The following is a 26,396-nucleotide window of genomic DNA, read 5'->3' on the forward strand; positions in this document are numbered from 1 at the left end:
TACACAATTTTACACCCTACAATTAAGCTAGTAGTTATTGGCTATAGGATACCCATGTGGCCACTGGCTGTAAAAGACACCAGTATAGCCACCGGCTGCAAAGGACGCCAGTATGGCCTCTGGCTGTAAAAGACACCAGTATAGCCGCCGGCTGTGAAGGACGTCGGTATGGCCACCGGCTGCGAAGGACGCCAGTATGGCCACCGGCTGCGAAGGATGCCAGTATGGCCACCGGCTGCGAAGGACGCCAGTATGGCCACCGGCTGCGAAGGACGCCAGTATGGCCACCGGCTGCGAAGGACGCCAGTATGGCCACCGGCTGCGAAGGACGCCAGTATGGCCACCGGCTGCGAAGGACGCCAGTATGGCCACCGGCTGAGAAGGACGCCAGTATGGCCACCGGCTGAGAAGGACGCCAGTATGGCCACCGGCTGAGAAGGACGCCAGTATGGCCACCGGCTGAGAAGGACGCCAGTATGGCCACCGGCTGAGAAGGACGCCAGTATGGCCACCGGCTGAGAAGGACGCCAGTATGGCCACCGGCTGAGAAGGACGCCAGTATGGCCACCGGCTGAGAAGGACGCCAGTATGGCCACCGGCTGAGAAGGACGCCAGTATGGCCACCGGCTGAGAAGGACGCCAGTATGGCCACCGGCTGACTGCTAGAGTAAGAGTGCAGAATTTAGAGGTTTCTTACCGAAAAAAAAGGTTTGTATAGCACTTTGCTTAACAGAATAAAGTTGAGAAATATGACCTTTACCATGGTTTCAATATAGATACTGTATAAGACAAAGAGAGGAGGAAGCAGCATTGTGAAAAATCCCTTCTCAGGTGGGCGCAGAGCTTCTATTGTTTGACTCAGATGCTGAAATAACCAAGCATAAAAAAGAGAAAGAGTTGTGATTTATTTAGCCAAGCCTAGCAGAGATAGGTATGCTACTTTTCAGCTCCTCCATGGAGCCATTATCAAGTGTATGCTTGCTATATAATACCTGCTGTGTTTCATATTGTTTCTGGCTAATAAAATATGAACTTTCCTTGTAAATTACAAGGAAAAGTGGAATGAATCTATAATTTTAAAGAGAAAATCTCATCAGAAATTGGCCTATTGTTTAAATCAGATTTTTGGTGTTTAAATGCATTTTTCTTAATGTATTTTTTTTATATTACTATCTATATTAAAAACAAAACTTGGTGCTTTTCCAGACACACACACCCTGATCTTTACAGAAGATTTTTCAGAAGTCTTATTATCCCAGGCAGTATTAGAATCGTAGGTTACACCTCTATACGCAGCTGAAGTTTCTATTTTTCTATTTTTTTTGTGTTTTTTTTCTTTTTAATACAGATTGTGATATGAAAAATATCTGATTGCCATAGATTTTATACGTAAAAACAAACAACAACGTACAGTAAGTTGTTTTAGGATGGCCATGTAATACGAAATACGAGTTTTCTAACAGTTTTTTTTTTTAGGCGATGATGTAAGGCCATACAGAGACAAAGATGCTTTGTACCTTTAAACACCATGATATTGTTTCCTACGCTCCAGATTACAGCCGAAAGGTTTGGCTGACAATCGTCAGATGTCGTGGCTATGGCCAGCATTAAACTTCCATTGTCGTACATGATTTGTTCACATTGTCATATACTGTACTAATCGTTGTATGTGTTGAATTTCCAGAATGGCCTAAATTTGCTCCAATGCGCAGCCCAAAGAGGTCACATCAAAGTCATGGAGTTTATTATGGAAGATCTGGAGGACATCAAGCTAGATAAGACTGATAAGGTAAGTAGGATAGCCTGGCTTGTTAGTTAATATTATGACTATTACATCAACCATGAATGAAGTGTGGATGGTCTGTCTGGAGACATCTAGAGACATGGTAGAGACATAGTATTCTCTATGAGAAAGCTGGCGACTGACACGAAGGCCGGCAGCTTATCTTGGAGGAAACCTTGGGATTGGCAGTTCGAAATCAGACGTGTGTGATCGACATCTATCCTGATTATTAGTCGGCCAGTGCCCCCATACATATTAACCGTTGGCTAAACCCATCGATATCAGCGGATTCAGCTGGCATCATGTGCTTGGGGGTCACTGATGGCTCAATGTCCCAAACTGCTGAATGATTATAGTATTCTTGGCCTAGAGGTGTTGTTATAGTGGCTGTCAGTGTAGGCCAATAACGTCTTTATCAGTTTAGGATCCGGACAGACCAGTTGTGAAAGTTTGAAGGGCCATTATGCCGGTGGTTTCCACCTACAACTAATTTATTGGGAATGTGATTGTTTTCAAAGCACAAATTGTATTATGAGAAGAATCATCAGCCGGTACTGACGGGCGATCTGCAGTATAACACGCCCCGGCCTCTGAGCAGAGAGATTCATTTACAAAGCTCTTGCACGGGACACATCACCTCACATTACATCTCACCAGGGGCGGACATATCATTGATGCAACCTGTGCAGTTGCACAGGGGCCCAAGAGGTAAGGGGGCCACTCTCCCCTTTAAAGCAGGTGAAATTGTACATTATGATAAACTATTGGACTGCTAAGGGCCCATATACTGTTCTCGCACAGGGGCCCACTTCTGTCTGTGTCTGCCAGTGCATCTCACAGTACACTAGTTATTATTCAATAGAAAGAAACTCAAATGGCTAAAGAGGTTGTTTACTAATTACTAGGCAGTGCATGCTTTATCATTTCAGGGCCCCATGCAAAGTAAAAAAAAACAACTATTCTTCCACGGCAGCATTGTTCCTGCAATGTCGGCTCTGCTATTCCCGACAGGTCACATGACCTCATGTTACTTGACTCCTGCAGCTGATCAGCAGAATGGGTTGTTTTTATTTTAAATGGGGGTTTCAAGTGATTAAGCCAGGGTTGTCCAGTAGTAGAAAATGTATACTACTGCCTTAAGGGGTAAGCAAGTTAACACTTATCTGTTGGATAACTGTTAATTGTTCGTTGAAGGTTTCAGACCACAGAGATCCCCACCAATCGCCAGAACAGGGGACTTCACAGTCTATGGTGCTGAAAATACAGGTGCTCATTGCAGTGTGCCCATCAAAAAGCATTTTTAAGTATGAGGCAGTGTGCCTTCCTATATTTTGTCTCTTTTTAGCTGGCTCCATTTCACTTGTGTATTCTCTGAGTGGGATAATAGATCCAACCTTCAGAGAATCATAGAGGCACATGTTCTTTGCAGCACAGAGCGTTTCAGGAGATGCCTTCATTAAGCAATGTAAAGGAAGGATTGTGTGCGAAGAGGGCAGCATAGTAGTAGAATCAGCAAGCCATGAACAGTAAAGGTACCTTCACACTAAACGATATCGCTAGCGATCTGTGACGTTGCACCGTCCTGGCTAGCGATATCGTTCAGTTTGACACGCAGCAGCGATCAGAATCCTGCTGTGATGTCGTTGGTCGCTGCAGAAAGTCCAGAACTTTATTTGATCGCTGGCTCTCCCGCTGACATCGCTGAATCGGCGTGTGTGACACCGATTCAGCGATGTCTTCGCTGGTAACCAGGGTAAACATCGGGTTACTAAGCGCAGGGCCGCGCTTAGTAACCCGATGTTTACCCTGGTTACCATCCTAAAAGTAAAAAAAACAAACGCTTCATACTTACCTTCCGCTGTCTGTCCCCTGGCGCTGTGCTTCTTTGGTCTGGCTGTGAGCACAGCGGCCGGAAAGCAGAGCGGTGACGTCACCGCTCTGCTTTCCGGCCGCTGTGCTCACAGTGAGTACAGAGAAGCACAGCACCAGGGACAGACAGCGGTAGGTAAGTATGAAGCGTTTGTTTTTTTTACTTTTAGGATGGTAACCAGGGTAAACATCGGGTTACTAAGCGCGGCCCTGCGCTTAGTAACCCGATGTTAACCCTGGTTACCAGCGAAGACATCGCTGAATCGGTGTCACACACGCCGATTCAGCGATGTCAGCGGGAGAGCCAGCGACCAAATAAAGTTCTGGCCTTCTAGCCCCGACCAACGACATCACAGTAGGATTCTGATCGCTGCTGCGTGTCAAACTGAACGATATCGCTAGCCAGGACGGTGCAACGTCACAGATCGCTAGCGATATCGTTTAGTGTGAAGGTACCTTTAGTCATGTTCCAGTTATGGCCTCCACACTTTTAATTAAAGGGACTCTGTCACCTGAATTTGGCGGGACTGGTTTTGGGTCATATGGGCGCAGTTTTCGGGTGTTTGATTCACCCTTTCCTTACCCGCTGGCTGCATGCTGGCTGCAATATTGGATTGAAGTTCATTCTCTGTCCTCCATAGTACACGCCTGCGCAAAGCAATCTTGCCTTGTGCAGGCGTGTACTATGGAGGACAGAGAATGAACTTCAATCCAATATTGCAGCCAGCATGCAGCCAGCGGGTAAGGAAAGGGTGAATCAAACACCCCAAAACTCCGCCCATATGACCCAAAACCAGTCCCTCCAAATTCAGGTGACAGATTCCCTTTAAAGCCAAACAAACCCACCGATATCGATGGAATTAGCCCACAGAATTAAGCCCTTGCCCATGTCTTCCTATTGGAAACACATGAAGCTCTGTAAAGCCAAACGGTCATTTACATTGGGAGTAGGTGGGGTAGAGATAGGATGACATTTGTCAGCCAGCCATCCAAGGTGCATGGCCACTTTTAGACCTCGTTCGGGTACTCATGAGTCGCATACATTATATTTATTTATCTTCTATAGCTCCATTAATACCATAGCGCTTTACAGACATCATCACTGTCCCCATTGGAGCTCACAATCTACATTGCCTATCAGTATGTCTTTGGTGTGTGAGACGAAACCGGAGAACCCAGAGAAAACCCACGCAAACACGGGGAGAACATACAAACTCCTTGCAGATGTGGAACTTGGTGTGATATGATCCCAGGACCCCGGTGGTGCAAGAACTCAGTGTTAACCACTGAGCCACTATGCTACCCATAAATGCATGTTATATTTGTCTTTTTCACGGACAGAGCACATACCAATTACTGTCTATTAAGGTACCGTCACACTTAGCGACGCTGCAGCGATACCGACAACGATCCGGATCGCTGCAGCGTCGCTGTTTGGTCGCTGGAGAGCTGTCACACAGACCGCTCTCCAGCGACCAACGATCCCGAGGTCCCCGGTAACCAGGGTAAACATCGGGTAACTAAGCGCAGGGCCGCGCTTAGTAACCCGATGTTTACCCTGGTTACCAGCGTAAAAAAACAAACAGTACATACTTACATTCAGCTGTCTGTCCCTTGCCCTCTGGTTCCTGCACTGACTGCTGGCCGTAAAGTGAAAGTGAAAGCACAGCACAGCGGTGAGTCACACAGCGGTGACTCACCGCTGTGGCTGTGCTCTGCTTTCACTTTACGGCCAGCAGTCAGTGCAGGAACCAGACGGCAAGGGACAGACAGCTGAATGTAAGTATGTACTGTTTGTTTTTTTACGCTGGTAACCAGGGTAAACATCGGGTTACTAAGCGCGGCCCTGCGCTTAGTTACCCGATGTTTACCCTGGTTACCAGTGAAGACATCGCTGAATCGGTGTCACACACGCCGATTCAGCGATGTCTACGGGGAGTCCAGCGACGAAATAAAGTTCTGGACTTTCTTCCCCGACCAGCGATCTCCCAGCAGGGGCCTGATCGCTGCTGCCTGTCACACTGGACGATATCGCTAGCGAGGACGCTGCAACGTCACGGATCGCTAGCGATATCGTCTAGTGTGACAGTACCTTTACTGTTCACATGTTTAGGGTTTTTTTTTTTGTGGACCATTTGCCATAAAAGTCAGAGACGTGTACATTTTTGATCTGCGTCTCTGATGAAAATTACCCATACAAGTCTATGGGTCTGTGAAAATTGCATACAGCACTGTGAAAATTGCATACAGCACATGGATGATATCAGTGTCAGTGTGCAGTCCATACGCTGTCTGTCATTAACCATGTAGTGATTAGGAGAAGCTTTCACATTTATTTATTTTTTTCGACAGTGAAAATCACTGATGGTCAAAACTTACACTGATGAAACTCTGAGCCAAATTACTGACGAACGACGGTCCGTGTTTTAAAGTACGAGAAAAATCACTTTCAGAAATGAACAATTTATTTAATATGCACAAAATCAATCAGATAACATATGTACACTGGAAAAATAATATGCGACACAGATTACTGACGTTTCGACCCCTCCCGCGTCTTACTCATAGGTTGCTGAATCCAGGTGTAGTATGGGAGCAGAACTCAAGAGAAGGGAAGGGATGTCCCTGTAGTATCCAGGGGCTAATAATCCTAGAAATTCAGTTGTGATGGTATATGGTGCCTATTATGGCTGTGGACCTTATGTACAGCATGATTCAGCGGCGCACAGAAAGGCGTGGGAGAGGTGCAAGGGTGTTAGCAGGGAGGCAACAGAAAAGGATGTTGCAGTAGTCGAGGCGTGAGATGATGAGGGCATGCACAAGCATTTTAGTAGATTGACGGTTGAGGAAAGGACGGATTCTGGAGATATTTTTGAGCTGGAGGCGACAGTAGGTGGAAAGAGCTTGGATGTGCGGTTTGAAGGACAGGGCAGAGTCAAGGGTTACTCCGAGGCAGTGGACTTCCGGTACGGGGGAAAGCGTGATGTCGTTAATTGCGATAGATCAGGTAAGGAAGATCTATGAGATGGAGGAAAGATGATGAGTTCAGATTTGTCCACATTGAGTTTGAGGAAGCGAGAGGAGGAGAAGGAGGATATGGCTGATAAACACTCCGGGATTTTGGACAGCAGAGAGGTGACGTCTGGGCCAGAGAGGTAGATCTGAGTGTCATCAGCATAAAGATGGTACTGGAATCCATGGGACTTTGAGTTGTCCCATGCCAAGTGTATAGATTGAGAAGGGTAAGGGTCCTGGAACAGAGTCTTGGGGGACTCCAACAGAGAGAGGGGGGGATGAGGAGGTAGTGTGGGAGTGGGAGACGCTGAATGTGCGGTTGGAAAGGTATGCGGAGATCCAGGATAGGGCGAGGTCTTTTGATGCCAAAGGAGGAAGTGATGGAGGCGGAAACCAGTTTGTAGATTGTCAAAGAGCAAGTTAGATGAGAGGTGGGAGGAAAGTTCAGCGTGGACGTGCTGCTCTAGGAATTTGGAAGTGAATGGGAGCAGCGATATTGGGCGATAGCTGGACATAGCAGTTGGATCGAGGGTTGGCTTTTTAAGGATAGGCGTGATTGTGGCCTGTTTGAAAGCAGAAGGGAAGGTGCCAGAAGTTGGCGGTGAGGTTGGGGAGGAGGTTGGATGGGGTCAAGCGCACAGGTGGTAAGGTGCGATTTGGAGAGGAGACAATTAAGCTCCCCTTCAGTGATGTTGGATAGGGAGGTTATGGGGTTTGGGCATTGGTCTGGTATACAAAAGGGTTGTGGTGGTCGAACAATGAAGATTTGCCTTCTTTGGTCGATCTTATTGTTAAAGTGTGTGGCAAAGTCCTCAGCAGAGATGAGGGAGGTTGGAGGGGGCAGTGTTGGGCGGAGGAGGGAGTTAAAGGTTTTAAATAACTGTTTGGGGTTGTAGGATAGGGAAGATACTAGGGTTGTGAAGTAGGCCTGTTTAGCATAGGTGAGAGCAAATTTGAAAGCGAGTGTTACCTGTTTGAATGTAGTGAAGTAGTCTTGTGAATGTGTTTTCTTCCAACGCCGCTTTGCAACCCTGGACACTTTCCGGAGCTTTTTAGTGGTGTTATTGTGCCAGGGTTGTCTATTGATACATCACACTTTGCAATGAACGAGAGGGGCAACCGTGTCAGTAGCTGAGGCGAGAGTGGCATTGTAGAAAGCAGTGGCACTGTCTGTGTCGTGGAGTGAGGATATGGATGCCAGTAGTAGGATAGAGTCAGAGAGTGTGTGGGTGTCTAGGTGTGCAAGGTTTCTGGGGGGGTGCGCATGTTGCTGGACATGGGTGACCGGTGAAGAGAACAGGGATGAGAAAGTGATCAGATGGTGGTCGGATAGAGGGAGAGGGGAGGTGGTGAAGTTAGATAGAGAGCAGACACTGGTGAAGACCAGGTCTAATGTATGTCCGTCTGTGTGGGTGGCTGCGGAGGACCACTAAGTAAGTCCAAAAGATGAAGTAAGGGGCAGAAGTTTGGAGGCTGTTGACTAAAGGGTATCAGTGGGGATGTTGAAGTCACCAATGATGATGGTGGGAATGGCAGCAGAGAGAAAGTGAAGAAGCCAGGTGGAGAATTGGTCAATAAAGGCAGTGGTCGGTCCCGGAGGTCGGTATATGATGGCCACTTGGAGGTTGGAAGGAGAATACATGTGGACAGAGTGGACTTCAAAAGAGAGGAGGATAAGGGAGGGTGGAGTTGGGATTGGGATAAAGGTGCAGTTAGAAGAAAGGAGAAGACCCACTCCTCTACCATGTCTGTTGCCGAGGCGAGGGGTGTAGGTGAAATGGAGGCCGCATTAACACAGCGCAGTAGGGGAGGCGGTGTCAGAGGGTACTAGCCATGTTTCTGTGAGGCCGAGGAAGGCAAGCTTGTGAGAGAGAAAAAGGTCATGAATCACATGAAGCTTAGTTAGTTTTTTATGTTACTTTTTTATCGTGCAGTTAGTGCTCAGGTAGTTATAGGTAGTTATATAATAACCGTAGATAGATGTTTTCGCCCAGACCACTGTATGAAATATGATTGGAGAGATATGAGTTTGCCTCTCTGCTCTGACTTCTATAAATGCTGTGTGACTTTTCGGACATTTGCACGAAATGTTTGCAGTGTTTCCTTATAAACTCTGGAATTCAGTGCACCAAAACTGCACCATTCAAGGAAGGAGTAAATGACCGTGAAATCTAAATGGGCAAAAGTGTGACAGTTAATAGCTCTGTGTATGCTTCTGTGATGGTAACCTACACAAACCTCGCTGTGGAATGTGGAGTCAGTAATGATTGATGTATGTATTGTGTTTATATGGTTAGTGCTGCGTAGATACTGAGAGGTACTCGAAACTAAGAACACTTGTTCATGATAATTGTCCGAGGTTCCAGTCACACTGCCTGATGCACAGCGTTAAATGACTGCTGTCCAGGAACGTTCTGTCAAGCTCTGGTCAGGAGAGCCAATGGTCAGTCCGAGCATTGCTTTGCGATCCTTGTCATAGTTATATGACCATCTGACTCTTCCCTTATATTCACCTCCAGTGCTGGTACCGTTCCAGTGTGGTCGGTGTCTGCTCTTTTGGGAATCGTGATTCCTGTGGCCAGTCAGCAGCCGCTTCGCTCTCCCCGCCTTATATAATTGTAATTATTTTACTGGGAGCAAATGTGTGGATTGAGAAAAGGTTGTCCACGTAATGGATCCTGCTTGTCTGATTTCGGACTGGCACACCTTTTGTTGTCCCTGAGATAAGCCACTGCCAGAGTTGTCTAGCAGCGGCTCTCTCCTAGAGAACACAGAATATCTCAGCATAGTAATGGCTATTGTGTATGGGAGAGCTGGGTAGATTGCTGCCAAACAAACCACTGTTTGGGTAGGCTTTCCTGCACAATGTCTGCTACATTTCTCCCTTGTTTTTGTCATTTGAAATAACAGTGCTGTCACGGTTTTACTGCGACAGAGAGGAGCCAGAAGATCGCAGCATCTGATTTCTCCTACTCCTGCACTGATTAGAAGCACTTCACCTTCATATTGCATAGTGCTGGTTTCTTTTAGCAGTTCAGGAGTTAATCTGCTCAGTTATGAGCTCCTGGAAGCCTTCCTGCATTAAGGCTCTCAGCTGTTCACTGTTAGCCACTCCCATCTCCTATGTAATCTGGGCCTTGGCAAGCACTCATTGTCAGAGATCGCTTTTGCTGCATGGCTTGAGGTTGTTAATTGGTGGTTGTTAATTGAGAAAGTGTTTGTTGGTTTTGTCTGTGACTGCTGCTAGGTTTTGGGTGTGTGCTAATTCCCCTTCTTCTCCTACTTCGATTTTGTCCCATCCTCCACTCCCCAGTGCATACCTCTGTTGTTTGTGTGAGTATATTTGTATTGTTGGTATTTTCCTTCATCCCTGTTCATCCCTTGTTAGTCTCGTTGGTGTATTACAGTACACTACTACTCCCCTCTTTTTTTGGGTGTGGGAAGGGTACAGACTGAGGGCGGATTTAGCAGCTAAGGCAAGGTACATGCCCGTGGTGTATTCATCATCAGAAGTAATCGTGGAACAGTGTTAGAAACAGGGAAGGAGCCCCTGGTCCTGCGGCACCCGACAACAGAGTTGTGACAAGGGACTCATGCACTAGAATCGCAAAATAGAGACGACTATACCATGTATCTGTAGGATTTGAAAATTAGCAATCTGTCAGGATATATAGAGAACTTTTCTGTTATGAAAATGTATCCATGTAGTTACCTATTATCAACTGTTCAAGGTAAAATCATCCAATATTGTTATAGATGTAATGGTAAAATGGGTACAGTGGGACCAAGACATCTCTTGAGAGGGAATGTGTCACCCTCATATTGAGGATTAAAGCATGGATTCATCATAATTGTAAAGGGAAAAATAGCCACCACTCTAAACACTCCACATGACCCTTGTTCAGTTACGACCCTCTGCTGCGAACAGATGATTGAAGTGGGTTATCCGATAGAGAGCAGACACAAAGTCTGCACAAGACTGTCTGCGAGGTGACACTTATTTTTCCTGGGTAGAAAAGGCATCGTATATTCAAAAGAACTACAAGTAGACTCTTTTGAGCTGCATTTCAGTTATGAATATTAGATAGAAGAGGCATATTTTCAGTAACTTGGCCCCAAGACGAACACAATGTATGTACTGGTATTGCAGTGTAGCTTGCTGATCAGCCCCAAAGTAATATATGCTCTGTTTACTATTTATTGAACGCTAAAATCAAAATAAGAAATATAGCATCAATATCCTGCCTGGGACCCCCAGTGGGGCAGATATCCTGAAGGTTGAAGATCTGTTCATTTTGTGGGGCCTGAGCTGCATCTGTTTGACCAACCCCATCTGAGTTCAGGTCTAGTACTTTTCTTTTGGTATCCCCTTTTATTGTATATATTGTACCGAGTCCACAATCAGAGCAACAAAAGCAATATGCACTGCTGCAGCACCTGTGTTGGAGCACCTGACCGTGTCAGTAACGCTTTCTGCATCCGTGCCCAGGCTCTCGAGTGCCAATCCAAATGAAAAAAGTAGTCAAATAGTCAGGGAAAAGAAGGAAAAAGGGTGGCACTCAACATCCCATAAAATTCACTTTATTGAAGTAGCTTGAAACATCCAGGGCAGGGGAGTCCCATGTGGAATACAATGGACGACGGCCGTTTCACTCATCTGCGCTTCTATGGGTCCCGTAGAAGCGCAGATGCGCGAAATGCGCGACATCCATTATATTCCACATGGGACTCCCCTGCCCTGGATGTTTCAAGCTACTTCAATAAAGTGAATTTTATGGGATGGTGAGTGCCACCCTTTTTCCTTCTTTGCACGGTGTATATTGTACGGTTTTGTCCACTTTTGTAATCATTTTTGTATATTTTTACAAACACTACCTACTTTTCTGATTAAATATATACAACTTAATAGCTTAGTTCCTCTTGCTCTATAAACCACATACCTGAAGCCTCATGAGGCCGTATGTTACGAGAATCTGGTGTCCAGTCGGCCTGTGTAAACTTCAGTGAAGCACTTGGGGGTTCAAAGTGCTTACCACGCATCTATATAAGTTCCTTGAAGGGTCTAGTTTCTAAAATGGTGTCACTTGTGGGGGTGTTCCACTGTTTAGGTACATCAGGGGCTCTTCAAATGCGACACTGTGTCCACTCTCAATTCCAGCCAATTTTGCGTTCAAAAAGTCAAACTGCGCTCCTTCCCTTCCAAGCTCTACCGTGTGCCCAAACAATGATTTTCTCCCACATATGGGGCATGCTCAGGAGAAATTGAGGGTCCCATTCCCTCCTGTTACCCTTGTGAAAATAAAAAAATTGGGGCTAAAAGATAATTTTTGTGACTAAAAAGTTAAATGTTCATTTTTTCCTTCCACGTTGCTTCAGTTCCTGTGAAGCACGTGAAGGGTTAATAGGCCTTTTGAATGTGGTTTTGAGCACCTTAAGGGACACCTTTTTGGGTATTTTCTGTCATTTCGATCCCTCAGAATCACTTTAAATATGATGTGGTCCTTAAAATTTTTTCTTAGTTTTGTAAATTTTATTGTAAAATTCTGAAATTGTTGGTCATCTTTTAACCCTTATGACTTCATAAAAAAAAAAAAATGATGTTTACAAAATTGTGCTGACGTAAAGTAGACATGTGGGGAATGTTTATTAACTATTTTGTGTAACATAATTCTGATTTAAGAGCATGAAAATTCAAAGTTTAAAATTTTCACCAGATTTCTGATTTATTTCACAAATAAATGCAAGTCATATGGAAGAAATGTTACCACTATGATGAAGTGCAATATTTCTCGAGAAAACAGTCTCAGAATCATTAGGATCTGTTGAAGCGTTCCAGAGTTATAACCACATAAAGTGACAGTGGTTAGAATGGTAAAAATTGGCCTGTCGGGAAGATGAAAACCGGCTTCGGGGTAAAGGGGTTCAAAGGTGTTTTCCCACAAACAAAAGTTAATTTGAATCAATTGATTTTGGAATAGTTTCCACAAATGGACGTGTTTAAATAAAATGTTCCTGTGCTAAGATAATCTTATAAATGTGCCCCTGCTGTGTACTGTGTAATGGCCGTGTCTGACCGGACAGGGACGTGGTCTGATCATACCACATCTCCTGGGCAGGGGAGGAAGCCAAATAGTATACAGACAGCACAGTATAGGATTACAGCTGATTCTTTTTGTGAGGTAAAACATTTTCCTGCCGGTGTTTAAACAATGTTTTACGTCAAAGAAAGAATATTTTCTGCAATGGACAACGGCATTAATGCTGGTAAATGGCAGGCTGCTAGAACTGTTGACAACCCTTGTACTCATGTGTCGAATAGTAGAACATGTGGGCTCTGGGAAATGTAGGTCACACGTAACAAGGACATTTAGTTGTTCGTATTCTTCCTTTTACTTTTCTGAAAGTGGATCACCAAATTTCACAATACAAAGTGAATACATTGTTAAAGCGATTGGTGTATTTGCTTTGAAAGTTCATTCCAACCTGGAACAATGTTTTTGAAGCTGGTTAAAAATCATAGCCCCCAGTGAATGTGTGTCTAGCTTGTTCATCAGGGTGGTTGCCCGCCAGTTTAAAGAATCTGATAGGTGGGAACAAATGTTAGTAGGAATACGCCTGACCTAATTATCTCCCAATTGTTTAAATCCAGTGTTAGTTGCAGGCCTGGAGGTCAGAGTATTAAAGGCCCCTTCACATTAAGCGACGCTGCAGCGATACCGACAACGATCCGGATCGCTGCAGCGTCGCTGTTTGGTCGCTGGAGAGCTGTCACACAGACCGCTCTCCAGCGACCAACGATGCCGGTAACCAGGGTAAACATCGGGTAACTAAGCGCAGGGCCGCGCTTAGTAACCCGATGTTTACCCTGGTTACCATCCTAAAAGTAAAAAAAACAAACACTACATGCTTACCTACAGCCGTCTGTCCTCCAGCGCTGTGCTCTGCACTCCTCCTGTACTGTCTGTGAGCACAGCGGCCGGAAAGCAGAGCGGTGACGTCACCGCTCTGCTTTCCGGCTGACCGACGCTCACAGCCAGTGCAGGAGGAGAGCAGAGCACAGCGCTGGAGGACAGACGGCTGTAGGTAAGCATGTAGTGTTTGTTTTTTTTACTTTTAGGATGGTAACCAGGGTAAACATCGGGTTACTAAGCGCGGCCCTGCGCTTAGTTACCCGATGTTTACCCTGGTTACCAGTGAAGACATCGCTGGATCGGTGTCACACACGCCGATCCAGCGATGTCAGCAGGAGTCCAGCGACGAAATAAAGTTCTGGACTTTATTCAGCGACCAACGATCTCCCAGCAGGGGCCTGATCGTTGGTCGCTGTCACACATAACGATTTCATTAACGATATCGTTGCTACGTCACAAAAAGCAACGATATCGTTAACAATATCGTTATGTGTGAAGGTACCTTTACTCCATGAAACCATTGTAGTCTAGAAGCAGAAATGTCTTAAAGGGACACTGTCACCTGAATTTGGAGGGAACAATCTTCAGCAATAGAGGCGGGGTTTTTGGGTGTTTGATTCACCCTTTCCTTACCCGCTGGCTGCATGCTGGCTGCAATATTGGAATGAAGTTCATTCTCTGTCCTCCGTAGTACATGCCTGCACAAGGTAATCTTGCCTTGCACAGGCGTGTCCTATGGAGGACAGAGAATGAACTTCAATCCAATATTGCAGCCAGCATGCAGCCAGCGGGTAAGGAAAGGGTGAATCAAACACCCAAAAACCCCGCCTCCATGACTGAAGATTGTTCCCTCCAAATTCAGGTGACGGTGTCCCTTTAAGGCAGAAGCATTTTCTTCTAAGAGCTCATTCAGATGTCAGTATTTTCCATGTATGAGAAAAACTGACCGAATTATTTTGACTCAGAGTGTGGCCGAGTGTTATCAGTTTTTCTTGTAAGTGGGAAAAAAGTATCTCCTCCTTCTCCTTTCTGACAGTCCTTGAAATTTGGACCCCATTCTGTCATCCAAGTGCAGTTTTTTGTTTTTTTTCCAGACCCATAGGGTTGCATTGTATTGCAGATTTTTCATCCGACAATAAGATCAAAATCGGACATGTCACAATCGAACTTTTGTTATCACGGACAGCAATTGTACGAGAAAATCTGACATGAGAACAAGCCCGATTAGAGAGTGTAGGCAAGATTACACTCCGTGTGGGAGGAATGTCCTCATAAGTCCAGTTCTGACATGATGTCTCACACAGAGAGCCAACAGGTCCATATTACATGAGGCACTCCACGTGCCAGGGTATGGCGCCTCTGTAGGCCACGAAGCAGTAAATCAAGGCTTTTAGATGAGCAGTAATAGCTCTCGGGGCTCAATTTTACACACTTGTTTGCCTACATTTTTTGTAATTTTCTATAAACAGTGTGTATTTTCTTAACATTTGTAAGGTTTTTGAAGAAAAAATTGCCATACTTGGAACATGCTGCTTTTTAATACGAATGCCATTGTCCCCAAAAAATCCACAAATCCAAACAATCTGTATTACTACAGACACTTCTTCCTTCTCTTCTAGCTGGGGAGGACGGCATTTCACCTGGCTGCTGAGCATGGGAAGATGGAGGTGGTGGAATTCCTCATAGGGTCTGGCTGTCAGCATAGCCTAAAGGACAAGGTATCCGAACAATGAATCAGACAGGTTGATCGCAATTCTAAGACAACGGATTATTCTTTTTCATTATGACGATAGTATTTGCATTAATCATAATGCAGCAAAAAAAAGATCTTCAGTAGAAATGATTCGCTGCAAAGCAGAATACAGGGATTGCAGTATGAAGTGAGAAAAAAACAATACAAAAAAAAATGGTGGCGCACCTAATAAATAGATATCGATTTTATTACATGTACATGTGACAAGGCAAACTCCCACATACAGGTAACGAAACCAAAACCACACAAAATCCACTCACATATAAGTGATGTGAGCTGGAACTGTGGTCTTAAGGCCCCCTAAACCTGGCGTAACCCACAATGTACAGATAATGCCGCAGTCTCTAAGAAATGAGAGCAAATTTAGAATATAAAGAGACAGTGAAATCTGTGATACACCAGGTGCTTATGAGATGGACCTGCATAGAGATATAATACATAATGTCCTACGTATGTGACAATCTCCTAAAGCCGGCATATGGAGGGAGTCTGGTTAGTGGGTAAATCGGGGGAACCATGGTCTTCTACGTTACTAGGGGGGGCTTTGAGACCATCACTTCAGCTCACATCACCTATATGTGGTGGATATTTTGAAGTCTTAAAGGGAATCTGTGACAAGGTCTTTGTCACATACGGTAATGTAGGAGCTGCATGATGTAGGGGAAGATACCCAGATTCCAGTAATGCATCACTTACTGAGGTGGTGGCTGTAGTTTTGATTATCTAGAAAAAGAAAGCTGTGATTTTATCACTAGAAGACTAGTAAACCCACTACTATGTAGTCCTCCATATCCATGAGCTCTGTATAACCCTGCCCCCACTACCGATTCTCAGCTTTCTGTCTATGCACAGTGTACACAGAAAGCTGACAATCAATAGTGTGGGTGGGGTTACACAGAGATCAGCATTCAGAGAACTGCTGGATTTGCAGCAGATAAAATAGTGATTTTTATCAAAACTACAGCAAGCAGCCGAGTAAGTGATACGTCACTGGAGTCAGGGTCTCTGTTTCTACATCATGCTCAATACCAGTTTTGTACTTTTTGTCTACACAATCTGTTGTTTCTTACAAGGAAATTTGGACTCACTTATGCGTGTAACATTTCTTTTTACGGGTAGAAATCTGGGAAGAAAGCATGAACTTAAGAGGAAACGGAGTCTTGCTTCTGCAGGGATGGAGTGCTGTGGAAGTGTCAGACCTTTTACCTCTACCTCATTAATGGCCATGATGTACCACACTAATGTATCTCTTAGTCCCCCCCTATTTTGCTTCCACAACATAGGCACTTTGAATGTATTGATATTAAAATATACACTACTAGCAAAAATGTAAAAATGTATTTTTTTCCTTTTGATATTAGTAGATTGTTCTAATGTTATAAGCAACGTGCAACCTGCAGCTTTTTCCAGTGTGTTCAGTTATGTGCACAGGGGTTTAAGAGGTTATTTTTATTATATAGAGTGTCAAGTTGACATAAGAAGTCTTATAGGCCATGCAATGTGACCCTGGGAATTTTAAGTTTGACAATCACCTCTTCAGTGAGAACAGGAACTCTAGTGCCACCTGTTTTAAGTAGCCAAACCAGAAAGTGCATTTGCAGACATGGGTTTTGGAGTTTTTGCCCCTCATCAATGCAAAGCATGTTGGTTTAATGGGTCAGAGGCCTCTGATCGGTGGTCTAAGGCCAGGGTCACACTCAGCGTAGGGAAATACGGTCCGTATTTTACAGGCGTAATATGCAGAAATGTTCCCAAAACAGAGATCCGTATGTAATCTGTAGGCAGGGTGTGGCAGTGTATTTTGCGCATGTAAACCTCCGTATGTAATCCGTATGGCATCCGCACAGCGAGATTTTCTCGCCGGCTTGCAAAACGGACATACAATGGGTCCATGGACTCAAATATTCACGAAAACATATTTACAGTGTATATATATTTATGTATGTGTATATATATATATATATATATATATATATATATATATATATATATATATATATATATATATATATAATCACTATAAAGCAAAAACGAGGCAGCACTCCATATTTTCAGTATTTAACCTTGCAGGATTTAATCAACCCACTGTTCAGGGCGACGTTTCGGCTCAGACTGAGCCTTTCTCAAGCAATGGGTGGTACAAAAGAGTGCATATTTATAATACTTCCACCAATAATTACAGCCAATAAGAATTTCGATCAATTAAGATTCATATCATAAAGTGCTTGAATTACTTTTCATTGTCATATATCAGTATAAGGTGCTAAGTGCTATTATGTGCTTATATTGTAAACAAATATCCCCCTGTCAGGATCGCTCAATATCTGTCATTTATAGTTGTTATAAACACTTACTTTATACTGTGGGGGCTCATGTGCCGCATGGAGGACGCCATTCACTGTACTTAGCGTCTATTAGTTCTAACTGCGCATGTCCGGGAGAACAAATAGACCCGAATAAGGGATTGCCGATTGTTTTACCTTGCGCCTGCGCACTAGCGCCAATAGACGCCATGTAATGAGTGGCAGTAGGAGATTGCCGATACTTTTGTCTTGCGCTTGCGCACTAGCGCCATTAGACACCATATTATGAGTGGCACATTCTTCTGTAATGCCATGCGCTTGCGCCTTAGCACCATATTGGAAGTGGCATGGACTAAAGCGCTTCCAATTCCTATGTATTAGACTAGTTGATCACAGACCAGTCTACCCACTCCACAATTAGCTATATAATCCGCTACATATGGTATGATGTTGTGGCTTATACTAATAGACAGTCCAATAGATAGACTTTAGGTAGGTTTTTAGCATACCCTGACAACCCGGATGGCACCTTATTCAGGCTGTCTCCGGGCGCCACATAGTGCCCAGATGCCCCAGTTAACCCATATAGGTCAGCTGTTGCAATTAGGACAACTATCAAGTAGCCAACCTTAGCCTTTATAGTTCCATTATCTGAGCCAACAACCACCATTTACATAAGAATATAATACCTTGTAGGAAATAATTTTTCATAAGATGTTATTACTTTTCACCAATTATTTTATTATTGTTCTCAGGACAATTGCACAGTAGATATGAAATATTTAATATTTGAAAAAAATCTATATAAAAAAAAATGTATTTAACAAAAACCAAACATTTACAGAAAAAAAGAAATTTTAGGTCCTCCTGCGTTCATGTTCCCCCACAGATTTGTTCTGGATCTACAGAGGGGATAACAGAAACAATTAAAATAAAAACAACAGAAGGGTAAACATACCCCTTCTTAGCCAGGTCCTCCAATTATACAGCCTAAACAAAGAACTATATACCATAGATAACCATAAACTTTACATAACTGTATGAATTTTAAAGTCCACATTAAGGCCATTTGGTTTCAGGGTATTCAGTTCGTAGATCCATTTTAGTTCCTTCTTCTTAAGGATCAATTCCCTGTTCCCCTCTCCTCTGTACCGGGACTGCATCAATAATCTTGCATTTCAAATCATTTTCAGTATGGTTAAATTCTAGAAAGTGTTTCGGGACTGGGAGATCCGTTCGCTTTAAAGGTGGGAGTATTATAAATATGCACTCTTTTGTACCACCCATTGCTTGAGAAAGGCTCAGTCTGAGCCGAAACGTCGCCCTGAACAGTGGGTTGATTAAATCCTGCAAGGTTAAATACTGAAAATATGGAGTGCTGCCTCGTTTTTGCTTTATATTGAATCATTTGAATACATGGACTGTCATCCTGGGGCCCTGCACCTGAAGATAAGTTAACATTGTGCTGTTCCCTTTTTTCGTATGTGTATCTATATGTGTATATATATATCACTAGATAGATTAAAAGCCGGTAATTCGATTGCCGGCTTTTGCTATCTCCTTCCCAAACGCGACAGGATACGAGACATAGTTTACATACAGTAAACCATTTCATATCCCTTATTTTTTAACATATTCCTCACTAATAATGTTCCAAGTGTCTGTGTGCAAAATATGGGGACTCTACCTATTAAAATAAAGGGTTAAATCACGGAAAAAATTGGCGTGGGCTCCCGCATAATTTTCTCTGCCAGAGTGGGAAAGCCAGTGACTGAGGGCAGATATTAATAGCCTAGAGAGGGACCATGGTTATAGGACCCCTCCCTGGCTAAAAACATCTGCCCCCAGCCACCCCAGAAAAGGCACATCTGGAAGATGCGCCTATTCTGGCACTTGGCCTCTCTCTTCCCACTCCCGTGTAGCGGTGGGATATGGGGTAATAAAGGGTTAATGTCACCTTGCTATTGTAAGGTGACATTAAGCCAGGTTAATAATGGAGAGGCATCAATAAGACACCTATCCATTATTAATCCAATAGTAGTAAATGGTTAATAAAATACACATTAGGAAAAAAGGGTGTTGTATTAGTTTATTATACTCTCAATCCAATTGAAGACCCTTGTCACCTGAAACAAAGTTAAAATAAAAAAACAACAATATCCCATACCTTCCGTTGTTCAGTCTTGTCCCACGCATGAAATCCATCAGAAGGGGTTAAATAATTTTACAAGCAGGAACCTGCTAATGCAGCCGCCCCTGCCTGAAAAAAATGGGGAATTAATGGAAAGCAGAGGAAAGTAGCTACCTAGACTTGCGGTGCTGCGCCCCCTGCTGGCATAACCTCAGATGAACTCAAGCGTGGGAATTTTTCTGAATATTTTCTCACGCTCGAGTTCATCTGAGGTTATACCAGCAGGGGCGCAGCTGGTATATTTTTCACAAATTTTTTTAAAAAATTTTTTTTCATAAAAACTTACAGTAATAGATGAAATGAAGATTCTTAACGCATAAATTGGCCAATTCATGTGTGCCCATCAACCATGGCAAGGTGATCTCCCTCTGATGGGTCCTAAGGGGACAATACAAATATCTCGCTGAGGATCTGTTTATACCAAGGAAGGTGACGGGCACAAGGGGGCATTCTTTGCGTCTGGAGGATAGAAGGTTTTTCCACCAACATAGAAGAGGATTCTTTACTGTTAGGGCAGTGAGAATCTGTAATTGCTTGCCTGAGGAGGTGGTGATGGCGAACTCAGTCGAGGGGTTCAAGAGAGGCCTGGATGTCTTCCTGGAGCAGAACAATATTGTATCATACAATTATTAGGTTCTGTAGAAGGCCGTAGATCTGGGGATTTATTATGATGGAATATAGGCTGAACTGGATGGACTAATGTCTTTTTTCGGCCTTACTAACCATGTTACTATGTTACTATGTTACTCTACCATACATGCCACTTTTGGGCCACCAACCTACAACTATGGACAAAACATGTCACTCTGGGCTAAACCTACAATTTATGGGCAGGTAGAGTTGATAACTGCCACCTGCAAGGTCAATGGGAGAAGTGCAAGATCAGTCTGGATGCAGCCACATCCAGTAACTAGAGAAAAAAATGTGAACACGTACAAGCTGCATCATATAGATAAAAAAGAACACAGCAGCACATATACATGAATCTAGGCCATGTGAAAACACAGACAAATATTCAATATGAATTATACTTCTCAAAAATATTTTCAAAAAAATTTTTTTTCATAAAAACTCACAGTAATAGATGAAATGATTCTTAGCGCATAAATTGGCCAATTCTAACCAGTCAGTGTGATTTTACTGTACACCGCGCTGAATTGCCGGCTTTTCTATAGAACACGTTGCGTATTTCTCGCAAGTCACACTGATGGTCCGTGTGTAACCCGTATTTTTCTCGCCCCCATTGACTTTCATTGGCGGATTTTTTGCGCAATACGCTGACAAACGCAGCATGCTGCGATTTTTTATGCCCATAAAATACGGCAGAAAAATATACAGCAGATAGTAGCTGTCCCATAGAGAATCATTGGTTCGTGTGCAATGCGTAGTTTTTGCGCCTCTCATACGTCCGTAAAACTCGCTAGTGTGACCCCGGCCTAAGGGGTAATGTTTCTCTCACGGCAAAACCAGTTGTCCTGCGTTGCACAGTGTCTACAATTGGAGATTCTGGTTTGACTGCTGTAGAAAAAATGAAGGGTGGCACTGACCACGTTCTATAGTAAAAGTCCTTTTACACAGCAAATTTTGGGGTCCATTTTTTCCTGTTACCCTTGGGCAATAAAAAATCTGGGGCTGAAGTAAAATTTTTGTGAAAAAAAGTAAAAAGTTCATTTTTTTTTTTCATTCCTCGTTGCATTGATTCTTGTGAAGCACCTGTAGGGTTAATAAATGTCTTCAATGTGGTTTTGAGCACATTGAGGGGTGCAGTTTTTAGGATGGTGTCACTTTTGGGTATTTTCTGTAACATAGGCACCCGAAAGTCACTTCAAATGCAAGGTGGTCCCTAAAAAATGGTCTTCTAAATTTTATTGGAAAAATGAGAAATTGGTGATCAACTTTTAACCCTTCTAAGTTCCTAACAAAAGAAATATCTTTCAAAAATGATGCAGATGTAAAGTATACATATGGAAAATATTATTTATTAACTATTTTGTGTGACATAACTCTCTGGTTTAAGGGCGCAAGGATTAAAAGTTTTAAAATGCTAAATTTTTGCCAAATTTCAGATATTTTCACAAATAAACACAAGTCATATCGAATAAATTTTACCACTGTCATGAAGTACAATATGTCATGAAAAAGTTTTCTCAGAATCAGTGGGATCCATTGAAGCGTTCCAGAGTTATAACTTCATAAAGGGATAGTGGTCAGAATTGTAAAATTTGGCCTGGTTATCAAGGTGAAAGTGGCTTGGGGTAGGGGGGGTGAAGGGGTTAAAGGGAGCCTATCAGAAACTGTCTCACATCCCCCTTTCCCATGATTATGTAGCTCTTGAAAAGTTCACACAGTCGATCCCTTTATGACCCCAAAGCTTTGTTCTAGCAGTGAGAAATAGTGTTTTTGAAGTTCAGTCTGGAAGTGCATTGGGGAATGACAATGCACTTACAGCGCCTTAGCCTTCTCTGTATTACTAAACTAGCAGCACCCTCTCCTGGCTGATTGACAGGTCGTTTGCTCTGGTACACTGGCCACTGACCTGTAAATTAGCTATGGTAGGGTGGTGCCAGCTGGGAATGTAGCAAACGCTAAGGAGCTGTAAGTGCATCGTCACACCCCATTACACTTCCAGACTGAAGTTCAAAAGGCAACTGGAAAAAGCATAAATGGATCGACGGACTTATCTTTTAAAGGGCTACACAATCATAGTAATGGTTTGGAAGGCGGTCAAAGTTTCTGACTGGTTCCCTTTAAAAGGTCGATATTTGATTGCTACTTCCAATAGGTGGCACAAGAGTTAATGTCCTCTTTCCTTTTGCAGAGGCGATTTGTATCTTATGTGCACAGTACTGTACTTAGCCTTACTTGTGAGACTAATGAACACTACTCCAGCTTCCACTGTCACTACGGTGACTGATGTATTCTGATGCCTCCATAGCTATAACATATTGCAGACTTATTTAGTGACATCGACATTAATGTCGCAGACCATGATAACTGGACTGTAATGGTGCTCAGCTTGGATCACCATAGGACTCTGTCAAGTGTGAATAAAATAACTGCAGGTTTGGGAACTGTGGCCGTAATATGGATGTGGCCTTAGTTATATTTTCACATTGTTAGATCACCCTCAGTAACATTTCTGTATTGCAGGAGGACAACACAGCTCTGCACTTGGCAGCAAAGAATGGCCATATGGAAGTTCTACAGAAAATCGTTGAAATCGGAGTGGAGCTCAATGGGAAAAACCAGGTGGGTGGAGAGGGCTTTACAGAAGTAGAGTTTGATAGGCTGAAGATGCATGTTGCATATCTCTATACAATCTCTATATAAAATCTTAGGGCACCAAACTTTTGGCGATGGGGACTATATCCTTATTGGTTGTCATGCAGACTAGCCCATGTGAAGCATATACACAGTACACATACAAGTCAGAAGTGTAAGGGTGTTTTCACACTGCGGTCTTCGCCATGTTCAGTGGTCTCTTCACAACCCCAGCAAAACGGGATTCAGACATATGTGCCAATGGGGCCATTGACTATAATGGTACCAGTGGAGTCACCGTGTCATGCATCATTTTCGGGTGTATACGCCTACTAAGGCGTTCATCCAGACATAGACTGTTTCTGGGTGTCCTCATGCATTAAACGTATACTCCTGAAAATGATGCACGTCAGAGCACATGGTGACTCCTTCCGCGTGCATCATTATAGTTAATAGCCACATCGGTACATACACCCGAATCCCGTTTTGTGGGGGGTTCTGATGTAATCCCTGATGGGTCCATTGAATGTGGCGAAGAACGCAGTGTGAGCGCACCCTTACATGATACCCACAGGAATAATGTGACCTAGTCTGATACAGAAATGCATTAGTGTATGGATGCAGACATACACGATAAGTCTGATTGCACAGTTCCAGTAGTGTCTTCCTGCTGTAGGATTGCTATCCTTTAGATGCGTTGCATGCCTTATTCCAGCGTTCCTATGAGTTGTGATGGGTCAACCCAAGCTTCATAATTTGATGTTTTGTATTGATGAACAGGAAGGACTGACCGCCTTACATCTTGCTACAGAAGGGGGGCACTTTGACTGTGTCCGGATTCTCTTGGAAGCTGGATGTGACGTCAATATGCAAACAGAGGTGAAGCTTTCCTTCAGTGATATAATGCATAACAAAGCTTTTACAAATAAATCTATTGTTTTCTTTTTGTTTAATAAAATAGGGTTTCTTTTTCGCTTCATTGGGGGACACAGGTAACCATGGGTGTATGCTGCCTGCTGTCACTAGGAGGCTGACACTATGCAAATAAATAAAGGTAACTCCTCCCCGGCAGTATACACCCTCCGACAGGCACCAGGCAACTCAGTTTTTGCTTAGTGTCTGTAGGATGCAGACCTGGATCTAACACCAGATCCGCTTTATCTTTCCTTTACAGGGTTTTGTGTGTTTATTAATCATTTTCCCTTTATTTTTCAGACCTCTTCTCTGGGTAACAGGATGCAGTTTTCTCACCCTGTTTTCCCTACATTATGCGGCCGAGAGAGCAATGTGGTATCTCCCGCATCGCACCCTCTCGGACCCACTGGGCAGGACTTCGTTCCCTGTCACCCCTATGGGTGTTCAGGGTGACCTTTTCGGTGGCCAGACCTTGCCCGTTTTCCCTCCTCATCCCTCTCCTCGGAGTGGGCTGAGAGGAAGATGGTAGTCATCTACAGTGACCTCACCCCCTTTTAAGGGGTTGACGGCATCTTCTGCGTGGCGTGGGAAGGAGGATCCCCCTCTTCCAAGACCCTGCCTACCCTCCAAGGGCTCTTGACGTGATCCTTGGCTACAGGGACGGCTCTTCATTCAGGTACAAGATTTTCTTTCCTCTCAGCTACCTGCCCGCCAGCCAGCCGCAGCATTCCCCCTTCTGCAGCACTCGCCGCCGGTACCTTTTTACCCTTCGGACGCCATTTATTCAAATTTAGCGCCTGTTTACCGCAGTTCGCGCTTTTCTCTGCCTCTCTCCTCGGCAGACGTCGTTCCGGTAAGCCACGCCCCCTCCTCAGCTTTCCCAGTCCGTCTCTCTTCAGCGGGCCACGCCTCCTTTCTGCAACAACCTATCAGGCCGTCGGTTTCACTTGTGGCCGGCCACGCCCCCTTTTTGCGGCGCGCTCTATTTGCACGCCTGTTTACAGCACCGCACGCCTCTGGTGGGATATCTCCGTCGCGTCGCGTGGCCAAGAGGACCTCTTCTAAGCGGGGGACTCAGGTTCCTGCACTGCCGCTGCGCCTGGTGTCTGGTAGGCTTTGCTGTTCTTCTTCCCCGGCCTGTACTCCCTTAAGCAGCTTCACCTGCTGGCAACCTGCTTCAGGTATCATTCACTCCCTACCTATGCCCAACCCTCCAGGGGCCCCCAGCTATATCCCCACGGTGATTCACTACGCTTGTGTCACCTGTCAGAAAAAGTGGGCTTCAGGCCAGCCGTCCCCTTTCTGTCTGTCCTGCAGTCCTTCCGCCATGTCCGTACCTCAGGAAGTCCCTAATACTGGGGATGAGTGCACTCCTCCTCCCCCGGAGTGGGCTGTTGCTATGTCTGACTTGACAAAAGTGTCCCAGTCCCTGGTTCAGGTCCTGGAACGTATTCCGCTTCTAACTACTGCCACCAGTGCCACGAACGCCTCTCACGGCGATTTGCTCACACCTGACCAAGACCCTCACAGGGGCAGACTTGAGAACAGATCCAGGAAGAGGACTCTGTCTAGATCCTCATCAAGTTCATCAAATCACACTGCGTCAGCCGGAATACCCCTCCCTACCCGTTCCCCCCTCCTCGCAGGCAGACGTTGGGTCAGATTTAGCTTCTCAGTCGGAGTCTGACTCGGATGCAGATCAGACCTCCAGAACGCAGCTATTCGGCTATTATTCAAACACTTGAGCTTAAGGAGGAAGAGGCAACCTCCCAGGACCTCTGTTTCATTCAAACGGATGAAACGTCCCTCTAGAGTTTTTCCCAACCACAAAGAGTTTGAGAACACCACCTCTAGACACTGTGAACATCCCGGTAAGCGCTTTCCGGGAAGGAAGCGTCTGGACATTTTATACCCTTTTGATTCAGACCTTGTCAACAAATGGTCCGAATCACCTAAAGTAGATCCGCCTGTGTCTAGATTATCCTCGCAGACTGTGTTGTCTATCTCTGACGCGGCGTCTCTAAAGGACCCCACGGACAGGGATATTGAGACTCTAACCAAATCAGCACTTGAAGCTTCTGGCGCCTCTCTCTGTCCTAATTTCGCCTCTTCTTGGGTGGCGAAAGCTGTTTCGGCCTGGGCCAAGATCCTGCGTAGAGGCATTGTAGCTTCGGCTCCTGCAGAGGAGCTTGCGGATTTAGCGGATCAGATTGCCTACGCAGGAAAATATCTCTTAAATGCCTCTCTGGATGCGGCCGCTTGCTCTGCAAGGGCTAACAGCAACATCATTGGCATTCGCCGAATTCTTTGGCTGAAGGCGTGGAACGCAGACCCCGCTTCTAAAAAATCCTTCACTAGTCTGCCTTTCCAGGGCTCCAGGCTCTTTGGCACACAG

The 26,396-nt window shown here is 44.5% G+C and overlaps 1 protein-coding gene across 3 annotated transcripts in view; it reads left to right on the forward strand.

Annotated features, from left to right (window-relative positions):
• The window catches only part of ANKDD1A (ankyrin repeat and death domain containing 1A), a 62,959-nt gene that overhangs the window by 16,281 nt on the left and 20,282 nt on the right, over nucleotides 1–26,396 (forward strand). For 2 of the 3 annotated variants that reach the window (XM_069766334.1, XM_069766336.1), the window contains exons 5-8: nucleotides 1,685–1,789; nucleotides 15,198–15,296; nucleotides 22,976–23,074; nucleotides 23,867–23,965. In XM_069766334.1, coding sequence (XP_069622435.1) covers nucleotides 1,685–1,789; nucleotides 15,198–15,296; nucleotides 22,976–23,074; nucleotides 23,867–23,965 — 402 coding nt within the window. The remainder of the gene's footprint in view (nucleotides 1–1,684; nucleotides 1,790–15,197; nucleotides 15,297–22,975; nucleotides 23,075–23,866; nucleotides 23,966–26,396) is intronic. The other variant, XM_069766335.1, reaches the window with a different exon arrangement.

The sequence above is a fragment of the Ranitomeya imitator genome, chromosome 4 (genome assembly GCF_032444005.1).
Source record: "Ranitomeya imitator isolate aRanImi1 chromosome 4, aRanImi1.pri, whole genome shotgun sequence".
NCBI classification, from domain to species: Eukaryota; Metazoa; Chordata; class Amphibia; order Anura; family Dendrobatidae; genus Ranitomeya; species Ranitomeya imitator.